The 18497-nt window shown below is 43.5% G+C and overlaps 1 protein-coding gene across 7 annotated transcripts in view; it reads left to right on the top strand.

The window, feature by feature from the left end:
• BTRC (beta-transducin repeat containing E3 ubiquitin protein ligase) overlaps window positions 1-18497 on the top strand; it is a 1125814-nt gene that overhangs the window by 823301 nt on the left and 284016 nt on the right. For all 7 annotated transcript variants that reach the window (XM_078643631.1, XM_078643626.1, XM_078643630.1 and 4 more), the window contains one exon: window positions 18226-18412. In XM_078643631.1, the coding sequence (XP_078499757.1) occupies window positions 18226-18412 (187 nt within the window). The remainder of the gene's footprint in view (window positions 1-18225; window positions 18413-18497) is intronic.

The raw sequence follows: 18497 nt of genomic DNA, 5'->3' as shown, positions 1-18497 counted from the left end.
TACCCTTAGAGCATAGGTTATCTATCCCTTTGTCATATACCTGAAGAGTCTGGCTTGTAGGGTTAATCTGATTCCCCTGGATATATTGCGACGTGGCTACAGAACCGAGGCCCGATCCCCGGCCTCGCGTACTGACCGCTTCCGGTGCAGACTCCATGGCCCCTCGCTTGCAGCTGGAGAAGGCCGCCTGGCGCTGGGCGGAAACAGTGCGGCCCGAAGAGGTTTCTCAGGAGCATATAGAAACAGCATACAGGGTGCGGCTAGAGCCCTGTGTGCGTGGGCTCTGCAGGTGCGTGTCCTTTTAAATTCTGCTATCATTTAAACAGTGTTGATGTACAGGGTTCGTCTTTCATCATTTTTATACTAACACTTAACATGCCACATCAATTTTTCTCTAATGTTGTTTTTTTTCCCTCCAAATTTGGGACATGCTTTAAATTCCATGTGGGCAGTCGCCTGCATTTGTCTCCTCCATCCCTGGGTGGCACTGCAGACGCTTGTAAATGCTTATTTTGCACATTGCCTGAGTGTCTTGGAAATGGAAACTTTCTAATTGCGTATGTCTTGCGCTTTATAATATTTCAGTTTACTATCACGTGCTGAACTTTCAAGCCCAAATCAGTGATTTTATTTAAAAAAATATATAATGTTTATGTTTTTCTTTTTGGTTTTCTCTTTTTATTAATATAGACGTGTACGTTTGATTAAACCCGGTAGTACGAGTGAGTCATCTGTTAAATGTTCCTTCAATTCTTTACAAACGCCGAATGAAAACAAATAGTATTCGTATATTATTTATGCCTCGTTGGGGGTAGTAAGCACTAGATGTAAACAAATGTCATACCATACCCGTATATGCCTCTGATCCTCTAGCGTCCAAAATCGGATTAAACACAGGTTTTTGGTAATAATTTTAAACATTCCACAACATCTTATCAGAAACACATACTTTCATTCATTGTGGTTCTCATATCCACACCCGATCTTCACGTTCCTATGCATTCATGCATGTATGCTTCTAATACGTTGCATTTCCGGAAGTTTTATTCGCATGTATCCTTCCTTTTTTCTGAACATGCATATTTTTTTTGCAATACGTTTCGAGAGTCAGGCATCGTGTTTATATTTAAAACGTCATATATATCATATTTATTAACTTATTACTTTCACTGTGCAGGGTCAGTCCAGAAAATTCAAATGTGTGGCTTCAATTTCATATATATGTGTATGTATGTATGTTTGTCTCTTGGTGTACTTAAAAAACTGCGATGGTCGGTAGTGTTAAGGCAGCACAGAGACCTGTGGTTGAAAGGGGCCACGGTGGTTCGAGCTGTAGCTTTCTGCGTATCCATGCTTTCATCGAACACCGCTTTAATTTGAAACCGTTAATATTCACAGCTGTAATTTCTTTTACAAGTGAAGGTGGCATTTTCTCCTCAACGGTTGGATCTTGGCCAGGTCCATGAATTTATGTAGATTGTTGTGCTCTGTTCCACAAGTGGTTTAAAAACATGGACTTCCAGGGTAGTCCTATGCATTTGTAAAGGCCCTGTAAAGGCAATAGAACAAATCTGTTAATTAGGAGTGGACACACCTTAAACCACAAGACCCTGCTCAGATTTCTCTTAGCCCGGTGATTTGAGTCATGGTTGTGCATAATTTCATGCAGTGACTTGGTGGAACCTCTTCATTTTATATAAAATATATAATTGGTCGCTTTAATGACTTCTGTGGCACATGTGTGTATGTATATGTGTGTGTATGTGTGTATATATATATATATATATATATATATATATATATATATATATATATATATTTATATAATGTTTTACGGACAATGATGCAATTTTGTGAGCAGGATCCCATAAACATTTACACTTTTAACCTATCATTTTGCTAAACGGACATCAATGTTACAAAACCGCTTTTGATGAGCTACAGCCTAGGTAGTCACACATTGTTGCCAGTACATGCTTGTTTGCAAAATGCATTGTTTTTTTTAAATATTTTAAATTGTGACACATTTTTTTCCTTTAAATCTGCTTGCCCCCGTATCTCTGTTGCATCATCTGGTGTTTGTATACTTGCCACCAGTACCTCTCTCTCACTGGCCATGGTCTGGGTGCTTGCTTCAAGCTCCTCCCTACTTCCCTATATTGTCAGTATTGTCCCCCTCGCCGGCCTCCCCCAGTTGTCCATGTTGCACCTGTTGTCCATGTTGCACCTGTTGTCCGTGTTACCTCCTCTGTTGTCAGTGTTGCCCCAGACATAACAAACAAGCATTTACAATGCAACGGTTTCGCCTTTGGAAAAGTTAGAGCTATTGGCAATGTAAAGGACAATGCCATTTATCTGTTTTCAAAACCAACACATAAATACAAATGTTGTCATTTACAATGCCAATAGCTCAAACTTTTCCAAAGGCGAAACCGTTGCATTGTAAATGCTTGTTTGCTATTGCCATGGTGCCGTTGGTCCATGGTCTCCGACTAGAAGGACAACAATGGTACCACTCATGCTGTATTGCTCTTTACTAACAACCTGTCACCATACCTTCGTGACGCAACTGTTGACCTGAACTTGCTCTCGAAGACCTTCTCAAGATACGAGGAGGCGGCAGGCCTACAAGTGAACTGGGGGATGTCATGCGCCTTCCCATTTCAGCGGAATGAACCCGCGCAGGCCATATGCCTAGGCTGCAAACCATTGGCATGGATAACAACGGCAGTCTGTTACCTGGACATCAGACTATACCACTCCCATCAGGACCTATTTAAGGGAAACCTGCTGTGACATTCACAGCCCTTAAGTCCCAAATGTGTTTTTGGCAGCAGTTGCCACTCGCCCTTACGGGCAAGATTGCCCTATCCAAAATGATCGTCCTCCCTCGCCTTTTATATTGTTTTGTCGATGTGCGGTGTTACTTCACTTCACTGGAGATTCTTCAGGGACCTAGACCAAGTGCCAGGGGGCCTACTGTGGAAAGGTAAGTAATAAGGGGTGGCCGTCAATATTTAACTCCAGCTGCCTGTGGGATGGGGTGGGCTGGAGGCCCCATCCTTCAAGTTCCTACTACCTTGCAGTGCAGCTCCAGTGAGTATCCCAGTGGCTAGTGGATGTAAATCTTTAGAAGACGTCGGGGAAAGCCCCCCTCCCCAACATACTCTACACCAGTTACTCTATCCTACCATTAAGATATACCGCTCCTGCTCCTTTCATGTATGGGTGGCATGGAATTGCCTCGCTAGGATGTTGCAGTTAATTAGGCAGGTGCTCCCTTACTCCCCTTCAGGTTCTTCCAAGACCCACGGGGCACTTTACAACCAACCAGCTAACAATGTGGCATGGTCGCTCCCTTGCTACTGAGGGCAGTCTCTTCCAAGACGCCCATCTACTTACATTTGACCAACTGCACCAGGATCACAACGCCCCGAGCCAATTCCTGCTACACAGGCAGCTTCTGCCAGCGTTTCGGACACAGTGGGGTGCAGAAGACTAGGACCCCCTAATAATGCTGTAATACACACGTTATACATTATGGACTGGGAGGACGTTGCCTAATCAGATGCATATACAAAGCTATAATATAACACACAGGGCCCTCTGTACACCTTCGCCACATTTGGGAGGAAGACCTAGCGAGACCCCTACATGACACTGAGTGGTCCGGGGCCTTGGAGTCCCCCCAGAGTATCTCCCAAAATGCATGTTTTGAAAACATCCAATACATAATACTACACAGGGCATACCTCTCGCCTTCTCGACTGAACCGCATGTTCCCCACGGCCAATCTCCGATGCCAGAGTCAGACATCCGACCTCCAACACATGCTCTGGTTGTGCCCCAACATAGCCGGCTATTGGCAAGCTATACACAATATACAGGCCTGGATATTTTCCCTAGGAGGAAAAAACATAAAGTGCCCCCTGTCCATTGTGACCTTCAGCTCACGCCTGCCTTCTCTCTCCTATGTTTTCATTTTTTGAACTTGCTCGTGCCCCCCTTGTTGTCTCAGTTACCTTTTATTTATTTTTCTTCTGCCATATCCACTTTTCCAGAGCACTTGCAACGCCTTAGTTTTGCAGGTCCACTGCCTTAATGTACACTGTTATGCATTTTAGGATTCATACCTCGAACCAAGCTATTGTACCTTTTGCAAAAAATATGTCTTACTCACAGTCATTGCCATAATTTGTTCCACTTATTTTATGTGTACATCTCACTGTAATTTATTTTTTCAATGCAGTAACATGACTGTCGGTAATTATTTTTCATTATGTCTGCAATGATGTAATCAGTACCTTTAACTACTAAAAAGAAGAAAAACTTCAATACAAATTTTTTTTTTTTTAAATGAAGCTAACTTTTCAAGAGGAAACTTATTTAGGGAAAATATTTATATCTGTTTCCTTCATGAAGTATTTTCCTTATTGTCAAACTTTAAAAAGGAACTGCGTTTGCATACTTTTTTTCCCCTCCTGAATACTATGAAAGTTACTTATCTGCACATGCGTGAGAGAGCACAAGTTTGAAAAAATGTATAAGTACGCCATATTTACAAGCACGTAGTTAGTTTAAACATGTTTGCACACGAGTGTTTTATATCCAGGAGTGAAATATACAGAGTGGTTTACATTCAGTAGGGAAATGTATAGAATGTTAAGTAGAGTAACTATAATTATAACGGTGTGAGATTAATGTAGAAATGTTAGAATATATGTGAAAACCTCATGTTCTCATGTTAAAAGAATCATGTCCGAATTAAATGTAACTTTGAAAATCCAGTATTATGTGTAGGCCTTAGGGCAATTCACAGCAAACCTGAACGTGCTGCTAAATTAATGTGAGATAAGGTTGACATGGTTCTTCCAAAATGTACTATTGAACTTAGGGTTAAAAGTATATGCTTTATAGATGTGTTATTTTAGAAACGTATGCTAGTTAAGAATGTTTGCTGTTTAAATCAAGTTAACGTTTTAAGAGTGCAGGGACCTGCTGCATGTAAATCAAGTAGGCCAGAGCCGATAATGTCATGTAGTTTAAATTGTCATGGGTTCGTTAGGGAAGAGGTCGAGAGGTGTCCAGCACAGAGCTTTGAGAGTGTTTTATGACTAGAGATATGGTGGAGTCTGGAATTTGAGGCCCACTGCAGGATGAGCTGTATGCAGGTGCGAGGGTCCTAATCAGCTCGAATGAAAGGGACTTTGTTCAGTGGCGCCTTGCGCAGGCCTGTAGGAGTTTCCAGGAATTTCAGGGGGTATCAGCGCACTGAAGAAGAAGCCTGGGAACCAAGGTCAACTATAACGAGGGTCTTCAAGAGTACCATCATGGAGTTTGCCGCGCAAAGATGTACCACGTGAGGGGCGTCCCAAGGGGCGTTTCTATTGAAAATGTGATTTGGTATTAGGGAAAGAGACCCGGGAGGAGAGCAGAGCAGATGATTTTGGGAGCCTAAGGAAGCGGATGGGTAGGCAGATAGGCTGATCAGGAGAGACCCATTATCAGAGAAGAGACAAAGAGAAGTGCGTGATCTTCTTAGGAAGTCACCACGGCTGACACCTAGAGGGTTAAGATCTTGCTAAGTAGGGATGTCACTTAGTATAGTGTAGGGACAGACTAACCTTAATTTTCTTTTCTGTAATGACTTTGAGATTGCAACTTGTATCCATTTTGGCAACCCTGATGGTTTTCGAGCTTGTACTTATTATTCTGTTTTTCAGACTTAGATTATTCAAGAAGTTCATGTTTATAGTGATACCAATTTACCTGTTGAATCTCATTTTGAGAAGTTTGTATCCTCAGTTATCTTTGACTTTATATTAAATCTTTAAAACTTAATTTTGGTCAGTGGTCATTTAGAGTGGTGTAAGTTCTTAAATTGATTGACTTATTGCGAGATTACCTTTACTCAATGACAGGTACCAACGATTCAGTCGACATAGTTTGGGATTTGGTAAGATAATTAGTAACCAGTAATCCCGCGTTAGCAGTTGGTAGCAGAGTGAGGATGGTTATCTTCTTGAGGAAGGTAATCTAGAGAGGTTAGTTTACCCCAAGGCCCGAGACGCCGAGAGACGAGCAGCGGAAGAATCGTGTGCCGAAAGGTGCAGACGGTGCGAGAAAAGCAGCAGTATCGGAGAGTGAGTATAAAAAGGGTCATGCGTGAACAGATTGTGGTGTTTTGTGTTGTATTTGTATTGTAATGTCTTGCGGAGTTGAATGCCTGTAGTGTGAATGAGAGAAGGTTGTGAGCGCGCGCAACCTGGTAAGCTGGTAACCTGGTAAACGGGTGAACTAGTGAAATCTTAAGTTCAGGCCAGAGCTTAAGTGGTTTTGGGTGTATCGAACATCCAGGGTAGTTGTCGAACATAGTACGGAGGTCACGAGGTACCATTGACCGCCGTGGATCCAAGATAGGGGGAGTGTAAGAGTGAGTGTATGAGTAACGGACGCTGGTCGAAAGTTACTGTGTGTGAGTAACCTATCGGAGAAGGCGATTGTCTGGAAGTAAACGGAAAGACATTTCGCCAAGTTAAGGTGACAACTACAGAAAGACTGTGGGCGTACAGTCAAGAAAGGTGATCGCTTGGACGGAAGTAATCATTTTTCAGAGTATGAATGGGATGCGTGCATCACCGAGGAGACGAGCTGAGAAAGGAGGGGAACTGCTGCGAAGGGGGACGGGTGACGTCGGCTAGAGCCGCGCTCTGATTGAGCGGTTGGTGTGACGTTAGCTAGAGCCGCGCTCTGGTTGGGCGGCTAGAGTGACGTCGGAGGAAAGTCGCGTACGGATAGGCCAGTTAGTGAGAACGGGGCTGAGATTGGTGGAATATCATCAGGAAGTAAACAAACGCGGAGAAAAGAGAAATCATGAAGTGTTTTAAGTGTTTGAAAGGGATTTTTAAACGTAAACGAAGTGAACATTATTACGGGGAAGAGGCTCCCCCAGAGGGTACGCCAGCTCATTATATGGCAACGAATGTTGGGCTGCATACGATATTGTGGATTGGGGCTTGGAATAAGCTTACGGAAGGGAATGAGGAAATGCAGTTCCCGAGGTACGGGACGTTTAAATTAGAGGTGTTACATCGGCTAAAAGCAACCATGTCCTCATTGAAACCCTCGCCCAGACCAACACAGTTTGAGGCTCTTAATGCATGGATTAAGGCTGCACACGACCGAAATTTGAACAGGCGTCAACAAAGACTGACGCGATCGGTAAGGGCAGTGCGAGATTCCAAATGGGATGAGGAGGAAAAGCGTTGGAGGGTACAGACTATTGAGGTGGAGAAAATGTATCCGATGAGGGAGGTGTCAGGAGGAGGAAATCTCATGGAAGAAGACGAGGAAAGCGAGTCGGAGGACAATCTAATAAACAGATTGTTAATGGATAGACCACCTCCGAGAGTGGGGATGATAGAAGATAGAGGGCTCGCAAGGGAAGATGGGAATGACATAGAAGGATATACACCACTCCCTATATCGGAATGGACACCTATCAAAAGTGGAGAAACACCTCCAAACAACACTGTACAGAGTGTAGTGGGAAGGTTTGTGGTGCAGAAAACGCCAACCACAGAAAGGGTTGAGTCTGTGGGATTACCAGACGCTCTTCAAGTGCCTGTTACCATAGGACCCATAGTTTCGATCTATAATTCTGAGAGAGATAGAGGGGAACAACAAAGGCAATTGGATAGGGAAAGGATTGAGATGGAAAGGAGGAATAATGTGACAAATGCATGGAAACAATTGCCAGGATCAGTAACATGGAATACCCCATTAGACACAACTGTCGGTCCCAATTCAGAACAGGGAGGTCCGAGAGGACCAATGGATCTAAGGGGACCACGGCCAAGACCCTATTCAGAATTAAGAGCTGATTTGAGGGAATGGGACGGGTCCATAGTATCCCCGAGTAACAGGACAAGGACGGAACCAGAGTGGGATACCAGGGGCAATGGGACAGTATCTCATTGTGGGGCCAGCGAAAGCAGTCAGGGCCGGGAAGGCCAAAGTCAAGAGAATAGAGGGGATGCATGTCCTACAAATCAGAGAGAACAGCCGGAACAAAATACTAGGATTGTAGAATGTGAGGAAATGTCCCGTCTCTGGGGGAAAGGAGGAGATGAGGCGGTACGGGCTTTTCAGAATAGGTTTAGGTGCCTTCATCATACACTTGGGGAAGACGTTCAACATTGGAGAAAGGAGAACAGCGATAGGTCCCGCCACGCCTCGAATAATCAGGAATCACAGGGAAGTAGGGAAGAAAGAGGGAGTAATGGAACATCTTACCCTGCATCCCGTGAAACTAGCCAGGATGGGGAGAGAGAGGCTGGGAGGCATGAAGGAGTGTTTCACCACCCACCCCGAGAAGATGGAAAGGCATGGGACTTAGAGAGATGGGAACAGGGGAGGACTCCCTATAATTCACCAATACCTAAACGTAGATCTCGGAGCTGGGATGGGAGAGATGCGGATGGAGGAGCTAAATTGAGTGTCTTGAAAGCTGAAATTAAGGCAAAAAGGCTTGATGTTACTAGTTTAAAATCAGATGTTGATGAGATAATAGATGGAACATTGCCTTTGGAAAGGATAGAATTGTATGAACAGGATGAGTTATTGTTCATGGCAAAGGATATTACTAGGAAAGCTAGAGCGTTTCATGAGAAATTGACTGATTTGGCAGACAGGTATGCCGTGGATTTGTCTAGAACAAGGGCATTACAGAGTAACCACAGATTACAGTACGCAGACCAAGATCTAGATGAGAAGAGAACTACTGGATTAAAAACACACATAAGAGAGCTGGTAACAGGGATACGAGTGTGGAGGGAACTGGATAAATGGGAAGAAAGGTGGTCGAAAAAGGGCACAGTTAGGCGAAGTACAAATGTGATGACCCCTGAGGGAAGGGTAATGCAGATGGAGGCATTCCCTTTGCGAGAAATATCAAACGGAAATTATGTACATGTGCCCTGGAGTAGAGGAGATTTAGCTGCATTTACCAACTCATTTCGAAAAGTTGCGGGACAATCCAGTCGAATGGTATAAGCAGGTAGAGAGGTTTGTCAAAATCTCGAAAGTACTGTGGATAGATTTGAACACGTTGTTTGACATCGTGGTCCCATCTGATTTGTGGACCCCTTGTAAGACTAGTGTCGAATGGCCAAATGCTGAACCATTGAGGGATGCTCGAACAAATGGACCATCTGAGATTGTCATGCGGAAGTATGAAAGGGTAATAGCTTGGTTGAAAGATAAGGTACCACCACAGGACATAGATTGGGTAAAAATAGACCGAACAAGGCAGGAACCCAAGGAGACAGTTCACGAGTTTTATGAAAGATTGCTGAAAACATTCAAGCAATACAGTGGACTAGATGTAATGGATCCCAAAGATATAGGGCAGTTTGTGTCAAAGTTTGTCTTGGGGTTGAGACCTGATATTTGTTTGATGATACAGCAACATTTAATCTGTTGGCAGAACAAACCACTAGATGAGATTTTACGTTATGCGAGGTACTGCAGTGACGAGATAGATTCTAAAGCCAAGAATCTAAAGGAGAAATTGATGGTGGTGCAAATGCAGTCCGCTGGGAAGGGTGGCCAGCAGAAACAGGGGATGGGACGAAAGCCAAACGGTCAGAATAAGGACAATGAGGAAGGGCAGAGACCTAGGATAGACTTTGCCACTTTAAAGAAAACGACAAAGTGTCATCAGTGTCACCAGGTGGGGCATTGGCGACGCGAGTGTCCCTTTAACCCTGAAAATGGAGAGTTGGAAGTAGAAGAACAGGTCCAAGAAGACCCAGTGCAAAAGGTGACAGTCTCAAGCAGTAAGGTGGCCAAAGGGGGGACTTCGGCTCCACGGGCCCAATTCCCACAGCCACCGAAGATAGCAGCTGGAGGAAAGGTCTTTAAACAAATGCCTCTGTTTATCGAGGAAGAAAAATGTTATTACATTGATCCATTGACAGGACAACGGGTGAGCAGTGAAGAGGACTGTACCCTCGGGGCAGTTCTAGAAGTGGATCAGAGAGGGCCATTTGTTGAGGCAGAAGTGGCAGGGTGTCCCACTACGTTCTTAGTGGACACTGGGGCTACTCGTTCGACTCTGAGATCAGCGGTAGTTCCAGACTTGCCAATGTCAGGGGAAACAATTCAAGTGGTAGGAGTCGCAAATAAAAGAATGACTAGTCCCTTGACAGAACCAGTGTCTGTGAAAATTGGAAACCACATGAACGAACATCAGTTTGTGGTTTGTGACTCGAGTCCGGTATGTCTGTTAGGAAGGGATTTGTTGTGCAAATTGAACTGCACCATATACTGCACCCCGCAAGGAGTGGAGGTACAGACTACCGACGAAGATGCTACTTTTAAGGTGGCCAATTCCAAATCTTGTGTAGAACTATATCCTACTCTGACAATAGATGATCTTCCCCAAGACCTACGAGATGCAGTGGCGTCAGAGGTATGGGATTTCACAGGAGAAGAAATAGGATTGATTAAGGGGGTAGAACCGGTAAAAATATTGGTAAAACCAAATGTTGAGTTTCCAAGAACGCCTCAATACAAATTGTCCCAGGAAACGATTGCGGGAATAAAACCTGTGATCGAGTCAATGATACAGCAGGGAATACTGAAAGAAATCGTGGGTAGTCCTTGTAACTCCCCGATTATGGGTTTGCAGAAACCTAGCGGGAAGTTTAGGATAGTTCAGGATTTACGAAAAATTAACAACATAGTCGTTTCATGTTGTCCCGTGGTACCGAATCCATCAGTGATATTGTTTCAAATACCATGTCAAGCAGAATGGTTCACAGTGATAGATCTTTGTCAGGCTTTCTTTTCAATCCCATTGGATGAAGAGAGCAGGTATCTTTTTGCTTTTAAAATGGAAGATCGCGTTTTAACATGGTGTCGAATCCCACAAGGATTCACAGATAGCCCATCCATCTTTAATCAGTTGCTGAAAAAGAATCTTGAGAATCTAGTACTGCCACAGAATTCGGTTCTGGTACAGTACATAGATGACCTACTTGTTGCGTCAGAGACAGAGGAAGCTTGTAAAGCAGATTCAATTGCCTTACTGAACCATTTAGCTGAAAATGGACATAAGGTATCTCCGAGCAAGTTGCAGTATTGTCTGACAGAAGTACAGTATCTAGGGCACAGGTTAGAAAAAGGGAAACGTAAGGTATCCCCAGAGAGGATTGAGGCGATAATGAAAATGAATGCGCCTACAACTCTGAGAGAGGTTAGAATGTTCCTAGGAATGGTGGGTTACTGCCGACAGTGGATAGTTAACTTCTCACTGAAAGCAAAGCCCTTACAGAAACTGACGCACAAGGAGGTGAGTGATCCGGTACCATGGGATGAAAAATGTCTGGTGGCGTTTTTACAGCTGAGAGACGATTTATGTCGTGCTCCGGCTCTGGGAATGCCAGATTACGAAAAGTCATTTTCACTCTATTGCTGTGAGAGAGAGGGATGTGCTTTGTCAGTCTTGGCACAGACCCACGGAAATGCCCGTAGACCAGTTGCATATTTTTCGGCTACATTAGATCCAGTAGCCGCAGCGTTGCCCGGATGTCTCAAATCCGTTGCTGCAACGGGTGTCAGCATTGAAAGGAGCGAGAGTATTGTGATGGGACATCCAGTGGTGGTGTATGTACCACATTCAGTTGAATTGCTAATGACCAGGACGAAGACGCAGCATCTGACCAATAGTAGACTCTCGCGCTACGAGCAAGTCATACTTGCCGCAGAGAACGTGACTCTCAGGAGATGCTCTGTCTTGAATCCTGCTACTTTGATGCCATTACCTACTGTAGTAGAAGGCGAAGGATGTGAAGACCACGATTGCCTTGATGTGACTGAACTATGCACGAAACCCAGACCAGATATTGTGGATGAGCCATTGTCAGACCCCGATGAAATTTACTTTGTTGATGGCTCATGTTTAAGAGACGATACTGGTCGGTTGAGAGCAGCTTATGCTGTTTGTACTATTACTGGAGTTGTGGAAGCCGCTTGCCTGGAAGGAGTACATTCCGCACAGGTAGCAGAAATTATTGCCCTAACTCGTGCCTGCATAGCAGGAAACGGGAAAAGAGTCACCATCTACACGGACAGCCAATATGGTTTCGGTGTGGTTCATGATTTCGGGCAGTTGTAGTCTCAGAGGGGTTACATGACCTCCTCTGGTTCGCCCATTCGAAATGGAGAATTTGTGCGATTATTGTTAGAAGCATTACAAGGTCCAGTTGACATTGCAATCGTAAAGTGTGTAGCTCATACTAAGAATACAGATTTTGTGTCACAAGGCAACAGATATGCTGATGAAGTCGCACGCTATTGTGCGGAACAAAATTATTCTTTCTCAAAGGTGGAAATAGAAGGTGCAGAAGAAAAGACTGAATTAAGTATGATGTTAGAAACTGTAGACACTTGGGAGGATTTAAGAATAATGCAGGAGAACGCACCTGAAACAGAGAAAAAGGCATGGGAAATAGCAGGTTGTGTGCGAAGTGAAATGGATTTTTGGGTTTCAGCAGATGGGAGAGCTGTGTTACCTGAAGAATTAGCTAATCCCATGGCGAGAGAAATACATGGTCCAGTACATCTAGGAAGGGATGCCATGATGAGAGTGTTTAGGCAAACTTGGTATTGCCCTAAATTTAGAATAGCAGCAGAATCAGTATGTAAGCGATGTGTTACCTGCCAACAACTGAACGTAGGCAAACGAACACCAGTCACACTGAGTCACATTGGGAGGTCGGGGGGGCCTTTCAATAGAATGCAATTAGATTTCATCGAAATGCCAAGAGTCAATCGCCTTAGGTATGTGTTGGTGATTGTATGCGTATTTTCCAGATGGGTTGAAGCGTACCCTACACGTAGGTGCGATACACTCACAGTGGCAAAATTGTTGCTCAGGGAGTTGATACCGCGCTTCGGGGTGCCTGCCTCTTTGGAATCTGACAGAGGAAAACATTTTAACAGCGAAATAGTGAAGATGTTGTGCTCCACACTGAATATCGATCAAAAGCTGCATTGTAGTTATCGACCAGAAGCTTCAGGAATTGTGGAACAAGTGAATGGCACGTTGAAGAATAGATTGGCTAAAGTAGTGGCATCCACATCTTTGAGTTGGCCAGATGCTCTTCCTTTAGTGCTCATGAGCATGCGCAGCACACCTGATAGGAGGACAGGTCTCTCTCCCCACGAGATCCTGATGGGGAGGGCCATGAGACTTCCTACAGTTCCAACTACTGCTCTATTGAATATTACAGATGATCTGATCTTGGATTATTGTAAAGGACTGTCTGACGCCATCCATTCTGTGTCCCTTCAGGTGCATGCAGTTGAAGTTCCAGCAGCGAGGAACCTGTGTCATGACCTGAACCCAGGGGACTGGGTCTTAGTTAAAAAACACGTCCGGAAGAACTGCCTAGATGTTCGCTGGCGTGGGCCCTTTCAGGTAATCCTGATAACGAACACCGCGGTGAAGTGCGGGGGGCTGCCAAATTGGATCCATGCATCCCATACTAGAAGAGTTCCAGCACCTCTAGAAGGAACAGCTCCCATCCCAGACGAAAGCCCGGAAGTGGAAGGAGAGTCGCAAGAAGGGATTGAGGCAGCTGAGGGGGTGTCGGAAGAAGTTGGGAACGCAACGGATTCAGAAGAAGAGCGAAGGCAGGACGGCAGTGAGACAGAAGACGCAACTGAAGGAGAGAGCAGAAGTGAATACGACTCAGACTCAGATCCGTATCAGAGCGACCAAGAACCAAGTGAGAGGACAAGAAATAGGAGAATAAGGCTTGGAGCTGCCACTTGGCCAACAAGGAGAAGAAGGCTAAGTTTGAGGTCGGCCCAGGGAGAAACGCTTACTCCTATATCCGAAGACTCAGATCCAGAAGAAGATATCCAGGATCAAGCCGAGGAGGGTCTTAGAAGATCAAGGAGGGTGCGAGTGCCTAGTAGAAGATACTCTACTCCCGACTGGACCTACCTCGTTGCAGATGTCTGGGAGACACAGAACAGGGAGGATCAGGGAAGTGGAACTGATCAGAACTGACCCGATCATCACAGTGCAAATAAGGTTTCTACTACCAGGAGCGGAGACCGAAAGGTTGCTGACACTCAACATCGTTCATCCTGCTCTCCTGAGTGGAATAAGAAAATTGATTTTAGAGACAGTTGAGTTTCCAGTTTGCTGTTCACGATATCCAATATTGGAGGGAACTCTTCTTCGTTTGGAAATGCTTGAGCGAGTAGTAGAAATGCTAGGAGCGCTTATTGTTGTGGATTAATACCATATTGTGAATGTCTTCAAAGGGGCGCAGAACTGGAAAGGTGAAGAAAGTGATCTTGATTAGAACGGACCCCTTTGTAGTTGTGGATGTAGAACTGATAGTACCAGGAGTGGAAATTGAAAAAACGCTAACTCTCAATTTTGTCCGTCCACTTGTCTTGAGCGAAATAAGGAGAATAATCCTAGAAAAAGTTGACTTTCCATGTTGTGGGACGAACTGCCCAGAACCTGAGGGAATGATACTTCGGATGGACATTTATGAAGAAGTAGTGTCACTCCTTGAGTCATACATAACTTCAGACGAAAATAAGACTGTTGAAAAGAAATTGTAAAAACCTGTTGCAAGATAACCTAGCGCCGAGTGGAAGAAGAAAAGTGATAGGGGTTTCATTTTAGTGGATGGAGAAGGGCTAGGGTTGTCTATTTTCTACTGGACTTTGAACTGTTTTGCGGAAACAAATTGTCAAGCTTCCAAGTGTTCAAAGAAAGACATTGCAAGAGAGAAAGACTTTGTTTGAAAAGAAGAGGAAGTGAATGCTGGAAGAAAGTAAAAAACTACACTGTTTGAGAACATGGAGGCTGGCAACCCGAACCGCAGGGCAAAATGTATAGCTGTTACACTTTTAGGAGTAGTGGTTTCTCTTATAATTTTAGTGGTAACTGTTTCATTCCTAGCGGGACACGAGGGGGATGAAACCGCAGTTAAGGAGGATAAGGGAGTATCAACACCGAAAACTACCATTATTAAAGAGAAGGGAAACATCAATGAGAAAGACAAAGCATTGTTAGATGCAGAAATAAAAAGGCTTCACACCGACGAGTCACAGGGAAATTACAAGTCAAATGCTTATGCTAAATTGCTTTATGAATATGTTGATGCCATGGAGGTGAAGGATTGTTATGTTTGTATGCAATTACCAGCTTCAGTGGAGGAGGGTATCAGATACCATCACCTTCCGTTGACATATGGAATAACGTGCAGTTTATTGTTGAGCATGTTTTATGGACGAGAAGGATTCGAGTATTATTTCTCGAATTTCGACTCGACATTGCCAGAGGTTCCGAATTTCAAGCATTTGAACAAATGGGACTACTACAAAAGCGAAGACAGATTACACAAATGGTTTATTCCATGGAAAACGTTAGATACTTCACATGCTCGAAGGAACAATCTGACTTGTCAAATATCAGAAGTTGAGAAAAAGTTTATAGCACAGGTAGATACTAGATACAGGAGGCAGAAGATTTTGAAAGCATCAGGACAATGGGAAACAGATTGGACCAAGGAGGAAAGGGCACATCAAAGAAAAGGTAGTATTGGTCCAATTGCTTTGGATAAGGATAAACGGGGAAAACTGTGCATTCACAGGAGTTACTCATATTATGAAAACTTTTATGTAGGTCAAGTCCATTGTGAACATGCCTTTCAATTGGAGTATTACTCTAAGAACTTTATGAAAGGGATGCAAGCAATACCAAATGTATATTTTGTATGTGGAAGATATGCCTATGTGAAGTTACCAGATAATTGGTACGGATCATGCTATCTGGCTGTTGTCTTTCCTAAAATATATCATGTTGAGAATTTAGACACGCCTAAGAAGGAAATATCAACTAGATGGAAACGAGGGCTGGGTGCAGCAGAAGTAGTTGGAGATGTACTAGGTGCTGCATTCCCTTTCTTAGGATTGATAATGAATGACATCAAAATTAGGAGGTTAGCTACAGTTGTAGATAGGCTATCTGCTAGTACTGCAAGATCATTGATGCTGATAGAAGGTGAGATGCAATCGATTAGGGCAATGGTTCTTCAGAACCGACTTGCTTTAGATGTTCTGTTAGCAAAAGAGGGAGGAGTCTGTAAGGCCTTGAAGGTCCAGGAATGCTGTACTTACATTCCAGACAATTCAAAACCTCTAGAGAAGTATATACAAAATATCACTGCCATACACTACGAAATTGAGGACCTAGCAAAGGTAAATGTGTGGGAAAAAGTAGGTCATGGAATGGGTAAAGTTGGAAGTTGGTTTGCCAACTTAGGAAAGGGTATCGTTTGGTACATACTGAAACCCATCATCATAATTGTGATTTGTGTAATCACTTTGTGGGGATTGGTGCGTTTGTATCAATGTTATAGAGCAAATAGGTTGCAGAGAACTATGAGGAAACAGGAGGAAGAGTTGACAGCAATGCAGGATACTCAATATAAGAGTCTGAAAGCATTAGAGAGTATGAAAAGAGGTGGAACTGCCCTGTCTTCACTTTAAAAGGTTCTACATTTTTGGTGTCATGGTGATGATGACCCCTGAAGGTCATCAAAGGGGGGACTGAGAGAGCACAAGTTTGAAAAAATGTATAAGTACGCCATATTTACAAGCACGTAGTTAGTTTAAACATGTTTGCACACGAGTGTTTTATATCCAGGAGTGAAATATACAGAGTGGTTTACATTCAGTAGGGAAATGTATAGAATGTTAAGTAGAGTAACTATAATTATAACGGTGTGAGATTAATGTAGAAATGTTAGAATATATGTGAAAACCTCATGTTCTCATGTTAAAAGAATCATGTCCGAATTAAATGTAACTTTGAAAATCCAGTATTATGTGTAGGCCTTAGGGCAATTCACAGCAAACCTGAACGTGCTGCTAAATTAATGTGAGATAAGGTTGACATGGTTCTTCCAAAATGTACTATTGAACTTAGGGTTAAAAGTATATGCTTTATAGATGTGTTATTTTAGAAACGTATGCTAGTTAAGAATGTTTGCTGTTTAAATCAAGTTAACGGTTTAAGAGTGCAGGGACCTGCTGCATGTAAATCAAGTAGGCCAGAGCCGATAATGTCATGTAGTTTAAATTGTCATGGGTTCGTTAGGGAAGAGGTCGAGAGGTGTCCAGCACAGAGCTTTGAGAGTGTTTTATGACTAGAGATATGGTGGAGTCTGGAATTTGAGGCCCACTGCAGGATGAGCTGTATGCAGGTGCGAGGGTCCTAATCAGCTCGAATGAAAGGGACTTTGTTCAGTGGCGCCTTGCGCAGGCCTGTAGGAGTTTCCAGGAATTTCAGGGGGTATCAGCGCACTGAAGAAGAAGCCTGGGAACCAAGGTCAACTATAACGAGGGTCTTCAAGAGTACCATCATGGAGTTTGCCGCGCAAAGATGTACCACGTGAGGGGCGTCCCAAGGAGCCTTTCTATTGAAAATGTGATTTGGTATTAGGGAAAGAGACCCGGGAGGAGAGCAGAGCAGATGATTTTGGGAGCCTAAGGAAGCGGATGGGTAGGCAGATAGGCTGATCAGGAGAGACCCATTATCAGAGAAGAGACAAAGAGAAGTGCGTGATCTTCTTAGGAAGTCACCACGGCTGACACCTAGAGGGTTAAGATCTTGCTAAGTAGGGATGTCACTTAGTATAGTGTAGGGACAGACTAACCTTAATTTTCTTTTCTGTAATGACTTTGAGATTGCAACTTGTATCCATTTTGGCAACCCTGATGGTTTTCGAGCTTGTACTTATTATTCTGTTTTTCAGACTTAGATTATTCAAGAAGTTCATGTTTATAGTGATACCAATTTACCTGTTGAATCTCATTTTGAGAAGTTTGTATCCTCAGTTATCTTTGACTTTATATTAAATCTTTAAAACTTAATTTTGGTCAGTGGTCATTTAGAGTGGTGTAAGTTCTTAAATTGATTGACTTATTGCGAGATTACCTTTACTCAATGACAGGTACCAACGATTCAGTCGACATAGTTTGGGATTTGGTAAGATAATTAGTAACCAGTAATCCCGCGTTAGCATGCGTGTAGAGAGAACCTACTGCTTAGAAGGAGCCTAGAAAACCCGTAGGTGATCTGTTTTACTCACTTGAAATTTCTTTTTGTGCTTTTCTTGCTTTCAGCCCGCGGATTGGACCACATTGCCGAGCACATTCTGTCTTACCTAGATGCCAAATCATTATATGCTGCCGAGCTGGTGTGCAAGGAGTGGTATCGAGTGACATCGGATGGCATGTTGTGGAAGAAACTAATTGAGGGAATGGTGAGAGCAGATTCTCTATGGAGAGGCCTCGCTGAACGAAGAGGATGGTAAGGAGAAAACGTAGTTCATCCCTTTATTCATAGAGGGAAACCATATATTCTATTTTACAGTTTTTTATACAATGAGCTACGT

Source organism: Lissotriton helveticus, chromosome 5_1, assembly GCF_964261635.1.
Source record: "Lissotriton helveticus chromosome 5_1, aLisHel1.1, whole genome shotgun sequence".
Taxonomy (NCBI): Eukaryota; Metazoa; Chordata; class Amphibia; order Caudata; family Salamandridae; genus Lissotriton; species Lissotriton helveticus.
Note: the sequence above shows the minus strand (reverse complement) of the source record. Positions and strands in the feature narration are given on the sequence as shown.